This window comes from Ahaetulla prasina, chromosome 4 (genome assembly GCF_028640845.1).
Source record: "Ahaetulla prasina isolate Xishuangbanna chromosome 4, ASM2864084v1, whole genome shotgun sequence".
Lineage (NCBI taxonomy): Eukaryota > Metazoa > Chordata > Lepidosauria > Squamata > Colubridae > Ahaetulla > Ahaetulla prasina.
The window spans coordinates 144,595,726-144,613,001 of record NC_080542.1 but is presented as its reverse complement, the minus strand read 5'-3'; the positions used below and the strand labels follow the sequence as shown (position 1 = coordinate 144,613,001).

The window sequence follows — 17,276 nt, the reverse complement described above, 5'->3', positions numbered from 1 at the left end:
GAAGGCACATGAGCTAGCAAAGCACATGCGCGGAAGGCAGGGTGCGTGTGCACAGACAGCGCACCTGTGCGCAAAGCGGAGTGCTGCGCATGTGGGGCAAACTGGTGGTAAAGGGAAGTGAAACCTGCCCCTGCTTACAACCATTATAGCATCCTCATAGTCACATGATCGAACTATAGATGCTTGACAACTTTTTATAGTGGTTTAAGATTGTAATAAAGATTGGTGATCATTTTTTGAGGTGTCGTTTTAGTCTTCGTTTTTAAATATTTTTACAAAGGCTTGTTGCATTGGATAACCCGTTGGAGTTCTAACTTACAAAATTTGTACAAAATGTGCCGTCCTCTTAATAATGTATTATATCAATAATCTAGGCCTAGGGCAATGAGGGGTCCTTGGTGCTCTCTGAGCTTGATGGTTTCCTTGCAGATGTTTGATTACCCAACTAGATAATATCATCAGTGCTAGTACAGAGTGGGGTTTGCCCTCTATTTATATTCCGGACAAGGCAAACCACTAGAACGGTGGAAATCAACCTGGTCCCTACCGCCTACTAGTAGCCGTTCCAGCTTTCATGGTGGGTGGTAGGGATTTTGCCCGATACTGAAGCACTTTCCTTTTTTTTAAAATTTAATTGACTTTTTTTAAAAAAAGTCATAGCATTATTTAAAAACATTTTCATTAGGTTTTCATAAAATTCCCCGTGACAATTTAAATTGCTGAAAATATACTATTTGCATCGCCCGTGCATAAGTTTACTTCACGTTACGTAAGTGAAATTAAATGGCGCTATAATGCGACCACAAACAAAAGAGCCTCGTCCCAGAATAGCTCGCGCATCTCTCCCCACACCACCCAGCTGTAACAGACAAGCAGAGCTGGTAGCTGGCACCCCCCCCCAAAACCCAATCCACGATGCACGAGAGGCATGTGCAGACGACGATACATGGCGCATTACTGTGAAACCGGTGAGTGGTTAGAAAATTTTACTACTAACAGAGATTCAAAAGTGGGCGGTAGGTATAAAAAGGTTGACTACCTCTGCACTAGACTATAAACTGAGAGCAAACCATACTTCTTACTAGCAGTGATGATCTTACCTAGTCTGAGTAATAAAATGTCTGCGAGTAAACAACCAAGCTCAGAAACAAGGACCCCTCATTTCAACCCTGACTGATGAATATGCTCCTTTTTAAACTATGGTCTATAATCGTTCATCAATGAAGGTTTATAATTATTCTCAAAAGCAAGGACAGGCAACTGCCCTCGTTATGATCTGTGGACTTCAACTCCCAGAACTCCTGAGCCAGCCTCCTCTTTCTCACCCCTTTCCTGGAGCCTTCTAACTTTCTAACTTCATGGCCATCGTCAGCTCCACAAATGTTTCTTTTATACAACGCACCATTCACTAACCAGGTCCCAAAGGTGCTTTTTCAGGAGGCAACTGGACTTCCTTGTTTTTTCTTTGAAGATGTTTCATTTTTCATCCAAGAAGCTTCTTCAGCTCTGACCGGATGGTGGGGAATGGAAGGATTTATATTCCTTGCAGACAGCTGGTCCATCTGCATCCTTTTAGAGGGTCGTGGAAACACTTAGAGGTTTATCTGTGTCCTCAGGGTCACCTGAGTAGTGCTCCTGATTCCTGTAGTCTGCAATTTTTTTCCTTTGGAAATCCATTCCTACTCCCTCTAAAACAGGGGTCTCCAACCTTGGCAACTTTAAGACTTGTGGACTTCAACTCCCAGAATTCTGGGATTTGCAGTCCACAAGTCTTAAAGTTGCCAAGGTTGGAGACCCCTTCTCTAAAAGGTTGCAAATGACTAGCTGCCTGCAAGGAATATAAATCCTTCCGTTCCCCACTATCCTGTCAGAGCTGAAGAACGGATGAGAAGTGAAACATCTTCAAAAAAAAAACCCCAAACTCCCCAAGAAAGTCTAGTAGCCTCCTAAAAAAGTACCTTTGGGACAGTGATGGTATTCAGCCAGTTCTATCCAATTTGAGCGAACCAGTAGGGCCAAATGCAGATGCCCCCCCCACCCGCGTGGACGTCATGACGTCCCATTTCCCCACGTTTTCGAGGCTCTGCGCATGTGCGGAAGGCCTTGTGCAAGGGCACACACACATCTGCAAACCAGTAGGGAAGGTAAGTGAATACTACTATCCCTGCTTTGGGCAACCATGGTCTGGATGATTGAGAATCTCCACAGACATTCACTACCCTGAGATGTAATGCTGGCTACTAGGTTTGTTGGCTTCCCCCCAAAAAATTGGACCCATTCATGGAGGTCCTGAGGACCCATGGTTCTTAGCCTTGATGGTAGCGGGACACCTCTGAAGATCATCTTCTGGGACACTTGTGGGCTTTCACAGGTAGCTTGATGGTCCATCAGAACAAGAGTGTTGTGGTCTGCCAGCAGCCTGCGGAGCTGGCAATGGAGTTGGACAGCGATGAGGCTGAGGAAGAACATGGTCCTGTCCTGGAGGCTGGAGGAGGCCCAGATGAAGGCTCTGTGTCGGAGGCAGAGGTGGGGCCGGGGCCATCGGGAAGTGATGTGCAGACTTCAGAGCCTCCAGAGGCTGACAGTAGTGAGGCAGAGAAACAGGAGGAGCCTGTTCCTAATGCACGCATGAGAAGAGCTGCCACAAGGCAAGAGCAGCTCAAACAAAGAGGACAACTCGGGAGTAGGGTCAAGAGATGATGGGCCCCTCCCATAAGGCTTAAAAGACCAGCAACGGCGTTTGGGCTCTTTGTCGGAAAACAATGTTGATAGCCTTGCTCCTTGTTTTGCTTCATTTATTTCTTGTCGGCGTCTTCTGCTTTTGAACTTTTGCCAAGAAAAACCTTTGGCAGTTTGCCTAATTAGACCAAGATTGGTGATAAGACTGAAGAATTGTGTTATTAAGAATTTGTTTTGATTTAGTTTGGACTACGCTGAGAATGAGTTAATTCTCAGCCGTTCCTCTGTGGCTCAGACTGGTAAGACAATCTGTTATTAACAGCAGCTGCCTGCAATTACTGCAGGTTCAAGCCCCACCAGGCCCAAGGTTGACTCAGCCTTCCATCCTTTATAAGGTAGGTAAAATGAGGACCCAGATTGTTGGGGGCAATAAGTTTACTTTGTATATAATATACAAATGGATGAAGACTATTGCTTGACATAGTGTAAGCCGCCCTGAGTCTTCAGAGAAGGGCGGGATATAAATGCAAAAAATAAAATAAAATAAAATAAAAAATAAAATCTGTTTGTTTTTGAACTGATTGCGTCTACTACTACCTACTTGGGCATGGGTCACAACAAAGAGATGGCTGTACTAGGATCTAGCAGATTAGGTTCCTGCTTATGCTCTTATAACCTGCGTTAGTGTTTTAAGTCTCCAAAACTACATCAATATATTATTCCCCATGGCTGACCTTCGATTTCTCAGCAACGTTGCAGGAAGGTCCGTTCCACTGGATTAACACTTTGCCAAGATCCAACAGAAAGACGTCACCTTTGTTGAAGTTGTCCCAAGAAAGGTCAACCTATTTGGAGGTCAGAGAAAAATGCTGTCATCAAAACAACATGAAAGAGTTCAGCACAGGTACAGCGCAGTCCTCGACTTGCGACCACAGCTGAGCCCAAAATTTAAGAGACATTTGCTGAGTGAGCTTTGCCCCATTTTACGAACTTTCTTGCCCCAGTTGTGAAGTGAATCACTAAGTTAGTAACCTGGTTGTTCAGTGAATCTGATTTTGATTGTCAGAAGGTTGCAAAATAGGATCATGTGACCCCAGGACACTGCAACCGTCATAAATGTGAGTCGGTGCCCAAGGATCTGAGTTTTGATCACATGACCATAGCGATGCTGCAATGATGGCAAGTGTGAAAAGCAGTCATAAGTCACTTTTTTTCCAGTGCTGATGTTTACTAAATGAACTGTTGTAATTTATAAGGGTCAGACACACTCCTGCAGTCACATAATGGCATTTTGGTTGCTTGGCAACAGAGTCAATTTTATGGCCATTTGCAGTATCCTGTGATCACATGACTGCAATTTGCGATTGTTTTCTGGTTTCTAGTGTTTATTTCTGGTTCCAGGCAAAAAAAGAAAACGAAAAGTGCATTGGGGAACGTGGATTTGCTTAACAGTTAGCAGCACCGAGTTAACAACTAGTGCAAAAAGTCTTTATTTTTTTATTTTGCTTCCTTTTACAGGGGTCACATAATTGGGAGCTGCTTCTGATCGGAATTTATTGCATTTATGATGGTATTTCTATAATATCTCTGAACCATGCTTCTGATTGTAGCAGCGTATAGGGCCGTGGTAGCTCAGGCTGTAAGAAGCCTGTTATTATCTTCGGACTTTCGCCGTGAGCTGAAAACGCACCTATTTATTCAAGCGGACTGGCTTAGAAGTTTATTAATTTTTTTATTGAAAGAGTTTTAAAACAAAACATTTTCCCCTTTTTCCCCTCCTCCCAAAAAAAAAACCCTTCCCCTCCTCCCCGGCTTCCCGGTCAATCACAAGGTATTGTTATACATAAACCAAGCATAGAATAAAATTTTCCCTTCCAATCCAAATAACCACATCCAAAGCTTTTCATCTCCCAACTTCCTCCCCATTACATAAAATAACTTTCTAATTATTCAAAGGCAATCTGATATTTCTTAATCTGATATCTGTTTTGTAGATAATCAATCCATTTTTTCCATTCAATTAAATATCTTTCCTGTATTGTCTTTTAAAAAGCTGAGATTTTAGCCATCTCAGACAAATTACTAACTTTCAATATCCATTCTTCTATTGTAGGTATCTCTTCTTTCTTCCAGTATTGTCCAATCAACAGTCTTGCTGCTGTTATTAAATTCAGAATCAATTTAGTCTCAATCCCTGTACAATCCGTTATAATTCCCAAAAGGAAAAATTGTGGCAGGAACTTTATCTTCTTCTTCAGTACATTTTGAATAATCCACCAAATTCTTATCCAAAAGACCTTAATTTTCTTGCAAGTCCACCAAATATGAAAATATGTAGCATCATCACAATCACACCTCCAACATTTCGCTTGGAAATTCAGATATATACACACCAATTTTTTTGGATCTAAATGCCATCTATAAAACATCTTATAAAAATTTTCCTTAAATTCTGTGCTTGTGTAAACTTAACATTTCTAACCCAAATTTTCTCCCATGTTTCCAACATTATTGGTTCCTGAATATTCTGTGCCCATTTTACGAACTTTCTTGCCCCAGTTGTGAAGTGAATCACTAAGTTAGTAACCTGGTTGTTCAGTGAATCTGATTTTGATTGTCAGAAGGTTGCAAAATAGGATCATGTGACCCCAGGACACTGCAACCGTCATAAATGTGAGTCGGTGCCCAAGGATCTGAGGTTTGATCACATGACCATAGCGATGCTGCAATGATGGCAAGTTTGAAAAGCAGTCATAAGTCACTTTTTTTCCAGTGCTGATGTTTACTAAATGAACTGTTGTAATTTATAAGGGTCAGACACACTCCTGCAGTCACATAATGGCATTTTGGTTGCTTGGCAACAGAGTCAATTTTATGGCCATTTGCAGTATCCTGTGATCACATGACTGCAATTTGCGATTGTTTTCTGGTTTCTAGTGTTTATTTCTGGTTCCAGGCAAAAAAAGAAAACGAAAAGTGCATTGGGGAACGTGGATTTGCTTAACAGTTAGCAGCACCGAGTTAACAACTAGTGCAAAAAGTCTTTATTTTTTTATTTTGCTTCCTTTTACAGGGGTCACATAATTGGGAGCTGCTTCTGATCGGAATTTATTGCATTTATGATGGTATTTCTATAATATCTCTGAACCATGCTTCTGATTGTAGCAGCGTATAGGGCCGTGGTAGCTCAGGCTGTAAGAAGCCTGTTATTATCTTCGGACTTTTCGCCGTGAGCTGAAAACGCACCTATTTATTCAAGCGGGACTGGCTTAGAAGTTTATTAATTTTTTTTTTTATTGAAAGAGTTTTAAAAAACAAAAACATTTCCCCCCCTTTTTTCCCCCTCCCTCCCAAAAAAAAAAAAAAACCCTTCCCCCCTCCCTCCCCCCCCCCGGCTTCCCGGGTCAATCACAAGGTATTGTTATACATAAACCAAACATAGAATAAAATTTTCCCTTCCAATCCAAATAACCACATCCAAAGCTTTTCATCTCCCAACTCCCCCCATTACATAAAATAATACTTCCTAATTATTCAAAGGCAATCTGATATTTCTTAATCTGATATCTGTTTTGTAGATAATCAATCCATTTTTCCATTCAATTAAATATCTTTCCTGCGTATTGTCTTTTAAAACGCTGAGATTTTAGCCATCTCAGCCAAATTAATAACTTTCAATATCCATTCTTCTATTGTAGGTATCTCTTCTTTCTTCCAGTATTGTCCAATCAACAGTCTTGCTGCTGTTATTAAATTCAGAATCAATTTAGTCTCAATCCCTGTACAATCCGTTATAATTCCCAAAAGGAAAAATTGTGGCAGGAACTTTATCTTCTTCTTCAGTACATTTTGAATAATCCACCAAATTCTTATCCAAAAGACCTTAATTTTCTTGCAAGTCCACCAAATATGAAAATATGTAGCATCATCACAATCACACCTCCAACATTTCGCTTGGATATTAGGATACATACATGATAATTTTTTGGGATCTAAGTGCCATCTATAAAACATCTTATTAAAATTTTCCCTTAAATTCTGTGCTTGTGTAAACTTAACATTTCTAACCCAAATTTTCTCCCATGTTTCCAACATTATTGGTTCCTGAATATTCTGTGCCCATTTTATCATACAATCCTTTACCAAATCCTTTTCCGAATCTATTTCAAGCAACACATTATACAATCTCTTTATATGCTCCTGGGTCTGATTTCTAATTTGCTTTATTAAATTTTCCTCCCTTTGCATTATACCAATTTTTTGATCTTCTTTCCATCTAGCACTTATTTGCCCATATTGAAACCAAGTATAATTCCTCCCTTCTTCATTTAATACCTGTAATGATTTTAATTGCAATCTACCTCCTTCAGCATACAAAAGTTCTTTATAAGTAATCATTTCCTGTTTCTGTTCTATATTTATATTCTCTATTGCATGTCTAGGGCTCACCCATATAGGAATCTTGTAATCTAATTTATAGGAATATTTTTTCCAGACCCGCAAAAGAGCACTTCTCAACACATGATTCTTAAAAGCCCTATCCACTTTTTTTTCATAAAATAAATACACATGCCATCCATATAACAAGTCATAACCTTCTATATTCAAAATTCTTTCCTCTGTTAAGTGAAGTTTATTAATTTTAACTGGGGTTATTTAGATTTTAGTATTTTAAAGGGTTTTAAATTTTAATATGTTTTAAATTTTGGCCAATTTTATAATAAGTTTTTTAATTGTTTATTTTTTATTTGTATTTTGTTACTGTTTTTATTTTGGCTGTACACCGCCCTGAGTCCTTCGGGAGAAGGGCGGTATAAAAATCTAATAAAATAAATAAAAATAAAATAAATGGAAGACCAGGCCTTAAAGCTGTTTCAGAACAGCCTTAATTGGGGCCGGGATAGCTCAGGCAATAGAGAAGCCTGTAATTAGAACACAGAGCCTGCAATTACTGCAGGTTCGAGCCCGGCCCAAGGTTGACTCAGCCTTCCATTCTTTATAAGGTAGGTAAAATGAGGACCCAGATTGTTGGGGGGGCAATAAGTTGACTTTGTAAATATACAAATAGAATGAGACTATTGCCTTATACACTGTAAGCCGCCCTGAGTCTTCGGAGAAGGGCGGGATATAAATGTAAATAAATAAATTTAAAAAAGCATATAAATTAGATTGGTAATTACGTAGTATTATTTATGAATGCATCAATGTTACTGAGGAATACAGTGGGATTCAGCAGCTGCTCTGTCCAGGTGTCTAACATGTTCAAAGGACAATGAAATTCACTGTCCTCCACAGTTTCCTTTAGGAAAAGAATGAATTGCTGTAGAAAATAAGGAAGATGGAGAGAGGCCAGCTCTGTTACTGAGTGGCAAGAATAAAAACATGGCTTACGTCCAAGCAAGCAGAAAGTATGTTTCAATAGGTCAGACAGAGATAACCTTCCTAATTCACATGAGTTCAGATAGTCCTCGAGTTGTGTCCACAATCGAGCCCAAAATTTATGTTGCTAAGTGAGACTGTCTGGAACCTTGACAGAGACATTTGTTAAGGGATTTTATGACCCTTTCTTTCCTCCGTTGTTAAATGAATCCTGCAGTTGATAAGCGAATAACCCGGTTGTTAAATGAATCTGGCTTACCCATTGACTTTCCTGGTCAGAAGGTCACAAAAGGGGATTACATGACCCCCGGGACACTGCAACCGTCATAAATATGGGTCAGTTGCCAAGTGCCTGAATTTTGATCGCGTGATCTTGGGGATGCTGCTGAGGTGATAATTGTGAAACACAGTTGTAAGTCACTTTTTTCAGTGCCCATTGTAACTTTGAATGGTCACTAAATGAACTAAGTTGAGGACTACTTGAAAATAGATGATAGATAGATAGAGAGATAATAGATAGAGAGATGATAGATAAATAGATAGATAGATAGATAGATAGATAGATAGATAGATAGATAGATAGATAGATAGATGATATATAAATGATAGATTTATTTATTTATTTATTTATTTAAACTTTTATACCGCCCTTCTCCCGAAGGACTCAGGGCGGTGTACAGCCACAAATAAAAACAATAAAATATACAAAGTTAAAATATCAATTTAAAAAACATATTCGATAATGGCCGAATTAAAACCGTCAATTGACCCAACCTAAAAATACCCCATATAAAATTACAAAATTTAAAATTTTAAAAATTTAAAAATTTAAAAATCAGGCCAGTCCCGCTTGGATAAATAAATAAGTTTTTAATTCCCGGCGAAAGGTCCGAAGGTCAGATATTTGGCGCAAACCAGGGGGAAGTTCGTTCCAGAGGGTAGGTGCTCCAACAGAGAAGGCCCTTCCCCTGGGGGCCGCCAGCCGACATTGCTTGGCGGACGGCACCCTGAGGAGACCCTCTCTGTGAGAGCGTACGGGTCGATGGGAGGCATAAGGTAACAGCAGGCGGGCCCGTAAGTACCCGGGCCCTAAGCCATGGAGTGCTTTGAAAGTGGTAACCAAAACCTTGAAGCGCACCCGAAAGACCACAGGTAGCCAGTGCAGACTGCGCAGGAGCCGTGTTACCCGGGAGCACCGTGGAGCTCCCTCAATCACCCGCGCAGCCGCATTCTGGACTAACTGGAGTCTCCGAGTGCACTTCAGGGGTAGCCCCATGTAGAGAGCATTGCAATAATCCAGACGAGAAGTGACAAGAGCATGAGTGACTGTGCATAAGGCATCCCGGTCCAGAAAGGGGCGCAACTGGCGAACCAGGCGAACCTGGTAAAAGGCTCTCCTGGAGATGGCCGCCAAATGATTTTCAAACGACAGCCATCCATCCAGGAGAACACCCAAGTTGTGTACCCTCTCAGTTGGGGCCAGTGACTCGCCCCAAACAGACAGCCGCGGTTGCAGCTGGCTGTACTGGGGTGCCGGCATCCACAGCCACTCCGTCTTGGATGGATTGAGTCTGAGTCTATTTCTCCCCATCCAGACCCGTATGGCCTCCAGGCAACGGGACAGCACTTCGACAGCTTCGTTGGGGTGGCCCGGGGTGGAAAAGTACAGCTGAGTGTCATCAGCGTACAGATGATAACCCACCCCGAAGTCACTGATGACCTCGCACAACAGCTTCATGTAGATGTTGAACAGGAGAGGCAAGAGAATCGACCCCTGAGGCACCCCACAAGTGAGGCGCCTCACGGTCGATCTCTGCCCTCCTGTCAACACCGTCTGCGACTGGTCAGAGAGATAGGAGGAGAACCACCAATAAGCGCCTCCCACTCCCAAACCCTCCAACCGGCGCAGCAGGATACCATGGTTGATGGTATCAAAAGCCGCTGAAAGAACTAACAGGACCAGGGCAGAGGAACAACCCCTATCCCTGGCCCTCCAGAGGTCATCCACCAACGCGACCAAAGCTGTCTCCGTGCTATACCCGGACCGGAAGCCGGACTGGAACGGGTCCAGATAGACAGCTTCATCCAGGTACTGGGGAAGCTGCCATGCCACCACACTCTCTACAACCTTTGCCACAAAGCGAAGGTTGGAGACCGGACGATAATTACCTAAAATAGCTGGGTCCAGGGAAGGCTTCTTAAGGAGGGGTCTCACCACCGCCTCTTTCAAGGCGGCGGGAAAGACCCCCTCCAACAAAGAAGCATTTATAATTCCCCGGAGCCAGCCTCGTGTCACCTCCCGAGTGGCCAGCACCAGCCAGGAGGGACACGGGTCCAGTAAACATGTAGTGGCATGTAACCTCCCCAGCAACCTGTCCATGTCCTCGGGAGCCACAGAATCAAACTCATCCCAAACAACATCAACAAGACGTGTCTCAGTCATCTCATCCGGATCATCACAATCTTGGTCCAAACTATCCCGAAGCTGAGCGATTTTATCGTATAGATTTATTTATTTATTTATTTATTTATTTATTGATCACATTTGTATACCGCCCTATCTCCCGAAGGACTCAGGGCGGATAACCACTAAATAGATAACCACTAAACTCCTCAGCACGTCCCTGCAAGGGGTCATCCTGTCCCCCTTGGTGTAGAAGGGAACGGGTCACCCGAAACAGGGCAGCCGGGCGGTTATCTGCTGATGCAATGAGGGTGGAAACATAGGAACGTTTCACAACCCTCAGTGCCACTAGGTAGGCTTTCGAAAAAGATCTAACTAGTGTCCGATCAGCCTCAGAACGGTTGGACCTCCAGGTACTCTCTAGGCGTCTTCTCCGGCGTTTCATCTCTCTCAGCTCCTCAGAGAACCAAGGAGCCAATTGAAATCTATGCCGGGTCAGAGGCTGCAAAGGCACAACACGGTCCAAAGCCCCAGCCGCGGCCTGTTTCCAGGCCGCAACTAGTTCTTCAGTCGTGCCATGGGCAAGATCCTCAGGAAACTGCCCAAGCTCCATCAGGATCCTCTCGGGGTCCATCAGGCGCCTGGGACGGAACCAACGCATTGGCTCCGTCTCCGTGCGGTGGTGAGCTGCGGTCTGAAAGTCTAGGCGGAGGAGAAAATGATCTGTCCATGACACCGGTGTCGTCACTAAATCCCCTAAAACCAGATCATTGAACCACTGTCCAGAGATGATAGAGAGATAGAGAGATGATAGATAGATAGAGAGATGATAGATAGAGAAATGATAGATAGATAGAGAGATGATAGATAGATAGATAGATAGATAGATAGATAGATAGATAGATAGATAGACAGACAGACAGACAGACAGACAGACAGACAGACAGATGACAGATGAAAAGGGTCCATGGCAGTGCTGCAATGGTTGTAAGTATGAAAAATGGTCATAAGTCATTTTTTTTCAGTGCCGATGAAACTTCAAACTGTCACTAAATGAACTGTTGTAAGTTGAAGACTACCTGTACTGACATGAGAATAGGAAGGGGAGGAGGCAATACAGAACAATCAGACTCAAAAGAATCTGTTAGCAGTAGCTCTCAGTTAGAACCATATATTTAATGACTCTTCAAAAAATATAATAACCCTGAAAAAAGTGACTTGTGATCAGTCCTCAAACTTATGACCATCGCTGCATGGACACGTGATCGAAGTTCAGATGGCTGGCAACTGGCATGTATGTTCAACACTGATGGCAACATGGGATCATGGGATCACCGCTTGCATCCTTTATAAGGTAGGTAAAATGAGGACCCAGATTGTTGGGGGCAATAAGTTGACTTTGTATATAATATACAAATGGATGAAGACTATTGCTTGACATAGTGTAAGCCGCCCTGAGTCTTCAGAGAAGGGCGGGATATAAATGCAAAAAATAAAATAAAATAAAATGAAATAAAAAATAAAGTCTGTTTGTTTTTGAACTGATTGCATCTACTACTACCTACTTGGGCATGGGTCACAACAAAGAGATGGCTGGACTAAGATCTAGCAGACTAGGTTCCTGCTTATGCTCTTATAACCTGCGTTAGTGTTTTAAGTCTCCAAAACTACATCAATATATTATTCCCCATGGCTGACCTTCGATTTCTCAGCAACGTTGCAGGAAGGTCCGTTCCACTGGATTAACACTTTGCCAAGATCCAACAGAAAGACGTCACCTTTGTTGAAGTTGTCCCAAGAAAGGTCAACCTATTTGGAGGTCAGAGAAAAATGCTGTCATCAAAACAACATGAAAGAGTTCAGCACAGGTACAGCGCAGTCCTCGACTTGCGACCACAGCTGAGCCCAAAATTTAAGAGACATTTGCTGAGTGAGCTTTGCCCCATTTTACGAACTTTCTTGCCCCAGTTGTGAAGTGAATCACTAAGTTAGTAACCAGGTTGTTCAGTGAATCTGATTTTGATTGTCAGAAGGTTGCAAAATAGGATCATGTGACCCCAGGACACTGCAACCGTCATAAATGTGAGTCGGTGCCCAAGGATCTGAGTTTTGATCACATGACCATAGCGATGCTGCAATGATGGCAAGTTTGAAAAGCAGTCATAAGTCACTTTTTTTCGGTGCTGATGTTTACTAAATGAACTGTTGTAATTTATAAGGGTCAGATAATGTCACATAATGGCATTTTGGTTGCTTGGCAACAGAGTCAATTTTATGGCCATTTGCAGTATCCTGTGATCACATGACTGCAATTTGCGATTGTTTTCTGGTTTCTAGTGTTTATTTCTGGTTCCAGGCAAAAAAAAGAAAACGAAAAGTGCATTGGGGAACGTGGATTTGCTTAACAGTTAGCAGCACCGAGTTAACAACTAGTGCAAAAAGTCTTTAGTTTTTAATTTTGCTTCCTTTTACAGGGGTCACATAATTGGGAGCTGCTTCTGATCGGAATTTATTGCATTTATGATGGTATTTCTATAATATCTCTGAACCATGCTTCTGATTGTAGCAGCGTATAGGGCCGTGGTAGCTCAGGCTGTAAGAAGCCTGTTATTAGAACACAGCAGCCTGCAATTACTGCAGGTTCGAGCCCGGCCCGAGGTTGACTCAGCCTTCCATCCTTTATAAGGTAGGTAAAATGAGGACCCAGATTGTTGGGGGGGCAATAAGTTGACTTTGTAAATATACAAATAGAATGAGACTATTGCCTTATACACTGTAAGCCGCCCTGAGTCTTCGGAGAAGGGCGGGATATAAATGTAAATAAATAAATTAAAAAAAGCATATAAATTAGATTGGTAATTACGTAGTATTATTTGTGAATGCATCAATGTTACTGAGGAATACAGTGGGATTCAGCAGCTGCTCTGTCCAGGTGTCTAACATGTTCAAAGGACAATGAAATTCACTGTCCTCCACAGTTTCCTTTAGGAAAAGAATGAATTGCTGTAGAAAATAAGGAAGATGGAGAGAGGCCAGCTCTGTTACTGAGTGCCAAGAATAAAAACATGGCTTACGTCCAAGCAAGCAGAAAGTATGTTTCAATAGGTCAGACAGAGATAACCTTCCTAATTCACATGAGTTCAGATAGTCCTCGAGTTGTGTCCACAATCGAGCCCAAAATTTATGTTGCTAAGTGAGACTGTCTGGAACCTTGACAGAGACATTTGTTAAGGGATTTTATGACCCTTTCTTTCCTCCGTTGTTAAATGAATCCTGCAGTTGATAAGCGAATAACCCGGTTGTTAAATGAATCTGGCTTACCCATTGACTTTCCTGGTCAGAAGGTCACAAAAGGGGATTACATGACCCCCGGGACACTGCAACCGTCATAAATATGAGTCAGTTGCCAAGTGCCTGAATTTTGATCGCGTGATCTTGGGGATGCTGCTGAGGTGATAATTGTGAAACACAGTTGTAAGTCACTTTTTTCAGTGCCCATTGTAACTTTGAACTGTCACTAAATGAACTACGTAGATAGATAATAGATAGAGAGATGATAGATAGATAAATAGATGATAGATAGATAGATGATAGATAGAGAGATGATAGAGAAATGATAGATAGAGAGATGATAGATAGATAGATAGATAGATAGATAGATAGATAGAGATAGAAAGATGATAGATAGATAAATAGATAGATAGATAGACAGATGATAGACAGACAGACAGACAGATGACAGATGAAAATGGTCCATGGCAGTGCTGCAGTGGTTGTAAGTATGAAAAATGGTCATAAGTCATTTTTTTTCAGTGCCGATGTAACTTCAAACGGTCACTAAATGAACTGTTGTAAGTCGAGGACTACCTGTACGGACATGAGAATAGGAAGGGGAGGAGGCAATACAGAACAATCAGACTCAAAAGAATCTGTTAGCAGTAGTTCTCAGTTAGAACCAGATATTTAATGACTCTTCAAAAAATATAATAACCCTGAAAAAAGTGACTTGTGATCAGTCCTCAAACTTGTGACCATCGCTGCATGGACACGTGATCGAAGTTCAGATGGCTGGCAACTGGCATGTATGTTCAACACTGATGGCAACATGGGATCATGGGATCACCGTTTGCATCCTTCCCAGAAAGTGGGGGAAGCCAGATTTACTTAGTAACTGTGCGATTCACTTAACAACGGTGGCAAAAAAAGGTTGCAAAATCAGGCATGACTCCCTTGACAACCGAGATTCTGCTCCCAGTTATGGACGTGAGTTGAGGGCTCCCTGTATTACACAACTTGGCTCCAGATGTTTTGGGCTGCCCTTGAGAAGTTTTGAGAGCTTCATCCCTGGAAGCTTTCAAGAAGAGACTGCCATCTGTCAGAAATGGTGTAGAGTCTCCTGCTTGGGGGGCGGGGGTTGGACTAGATGACCTACAAGGTCCCTTCCAACTCTGTTAATCTGTTAATCTATTCAAAAAACCTCCAAGGTCTCTTCCAATTCTGTTATTCTGTTAAATTGGAAGTGTCTTGGTGACGTTTTGATGAAGTCTCATTCGTTATCTTCAGGCTGGTGTTATCAGCTTCTAGAAGCACGAAGCTGATAACACCAGCCTGAAGATGACGGATGGGGCTTCGTCCAAACGTCGCCAAGACACTTCAATTACACGAGAAAACCGAACAACCAAAGACCTACATACAAACACCGCGAAAACCTCAGAAAACAAATATATATATATATATATATATATATATATATATATATATGTATGTATATATCAGGGGAGGGGCTGTCCTTACCTCTGTCGCTGACACATGTTTCTTGCCCTTAACATGAAGGAGCCTTTTGATGTTATACATGTTGGTCTCAACATGCTTGAAACCTGAAGCCACTCCTCCCTTCTTGTAGCTGTTGAAAACAAGACTTCATATTTAATCACAAAAAGGGAGGGTTTTAGGAAAACAATTGGCTACTCTAAAGAGCTAGTTAGAATCTTACTTTAATTTTTTTTTTAAAAAAAAATAGGTTACTAGACCTCATTGTTACAAGTAGTCCTTGACTTACCACCATCACGGAAGTTCCCAAGTTCTCATGGTCACAAAACAGTGACAAACCCGATTTTACAATCTTTTTTTTTCACAGTGGCCGTTAAGAGGGTTTTTTTTTTAAGGTTTTTTTTTGCTGAAAACCAGAAGTAAATACTGGTTTTTAGCAAAAACGTTGATGTGATTATAGGACGCGGCAAATGGCTATGATTGTGGGTTGCTGAGTACCTGTGATGTGGTCCCATGACCGCAGAGGGAGGGGGGCCGTTGTTGAAACTTTGTAACTGGGTCATAAATACATCCCCCTCCCCACCCCCCCGGGACGGTCTGTCGTAACTCCGAACAGTCGCTAAACAATCGGTCATAAGTGGAGGACTACCTGAATTATAGTGTTGTTGAAGAAGTGAAACAAAACTAAAAGAAAAGAAATGGGAGGTTGTTAAAGAGTTTTTGCTGATCGCGTAGACAAATTTTTCCCAACACTCACATGATGCCTTTCTTGAAATAACTTTTGAAAGCAGCGGATTCATGACCTTGAACCTCTCGGTGCTGAACGGGTCTCCCTCCCAGGGAATCATCCATCTGAGTGATGTAGAAAGCAGCAGCCCCTTGCTCGTCCTGAGTGGCATCGCGCCCGATCCAATAGTGGAGATCAGTGGCAAAGTCATGCTGCGTCTTCGTGTTCTGCAAAGGAACAAGCACGGCGTCAAATTATCTTCCGACTGGCGTCGCTCGGAGGACGGATTGGAAAAAGGAAGAACCGTGTCTATTTTTTAAACAATAGCAATTGCAATAGCCCTTAGATTTATGGACCGCTTCACAGTGCTTTAACAGGCCTCTCTAAACCAGTGATGGCTAACCTTTTTGCCGCCATGTGCCAAAAACAAGGGGAGCACGGAAGGGTCACACGCACACATGATCACACCGCCCCCAGCGCATGCGCGTGTGACACCCCCTCCGGCGCTCCCCCCACTTTTGGCACACAATGGCACAGTGAGCCCGGTAGGCTTGTTTTTTGCCCTTCCCAGGCTCTAGAGCAGAGGTTCCCAATCTTTTTCGCCCGCGGCTCCCCTGGAAATCCGACCTGCAACTGCGCATGCGCACCAGACGCCCCAGAAATGGCGCATCAGCGCCAGACCCAGCGGGCGCAGATATTCCGCGGCGCCCCCATGACGATAGCGCGGCTCCCTGGGGAGCCGCAGCTCACACTTTGGGAATCACTGCTCTAGAGCCTTTCTAGGAGCCTGGGGAGGGCAAAAATGGCCTCCGTCCCCCCTTGGAGGCCCTCCAGAGGCTGGAAACATCCCGTTTCCTGACTTCCGGTGGGACCAAAAGGCTTGAAAATTAGCTGGCCGGTGTGCGCATGCACGTTGGAGCTGAGCTAGGGCAATGCTTGCGTGCCCACAGATATGGCTCCATGTGCCACCTGTGGCACGCATGCCATAGGTTCGCCATCACAGCTCTAAGTGATTTACAAATGTCGGCATATTTGCCCGCAACAGTTTGGGTCCTCGTTTTACCAACCTCAGAAGGGTGGAAGGCTCAGTCTCCAATGTTGTTCAGCTCTCAGAATTCTTCAGCCAGCTCTCTTGGGGTAGGGCAGTGATGGTGAACCTTTTCGGTACTAAGTGGCGAAAAGGGAGTGCGCCAAGTGGCACCAAGTGGCACCAAGTGCCAAAAAGGGAGCAGTCTGCGCGTGTGCGCTCATCAGGGCCGCAACCAGGAAGAGGTGCTGCCCAGCGGGCCTGCACGTGCCAAATAAGGTACTTCCGGA

General features: G+C 42.9%; 1 protein-coding gene across 1 annotated transcript in view; it reads right to left on the bottom strand.

Moving 5' to 3' along the window:
• VILL (villin like) overlaps positions 1-17,276 on the bottom strand; it is a 74,949-nt gene that overhangs the window by 32,028 nt on the left and 25,645 nt on the right. Inside the window, exons 4-6 of the mRNA XM_058183290.1 lie at positions 15,990-16,186; positions 15,257-15,365; positions 12,161-12,271 (exon numbers count right to left, since the gene is read on the bottom strand). Coding sequence (XP_058039273.1) covers positions 12,161-12,271; positions 15,257-15,365; positions 15,990-16,186 — 417 coding nt within the window. The remainder of the gene's footprint in view (positions 1-12,160; positions 12,272-15,256; positions 15,366-15,989; positions 16,187-17,276) is intronic.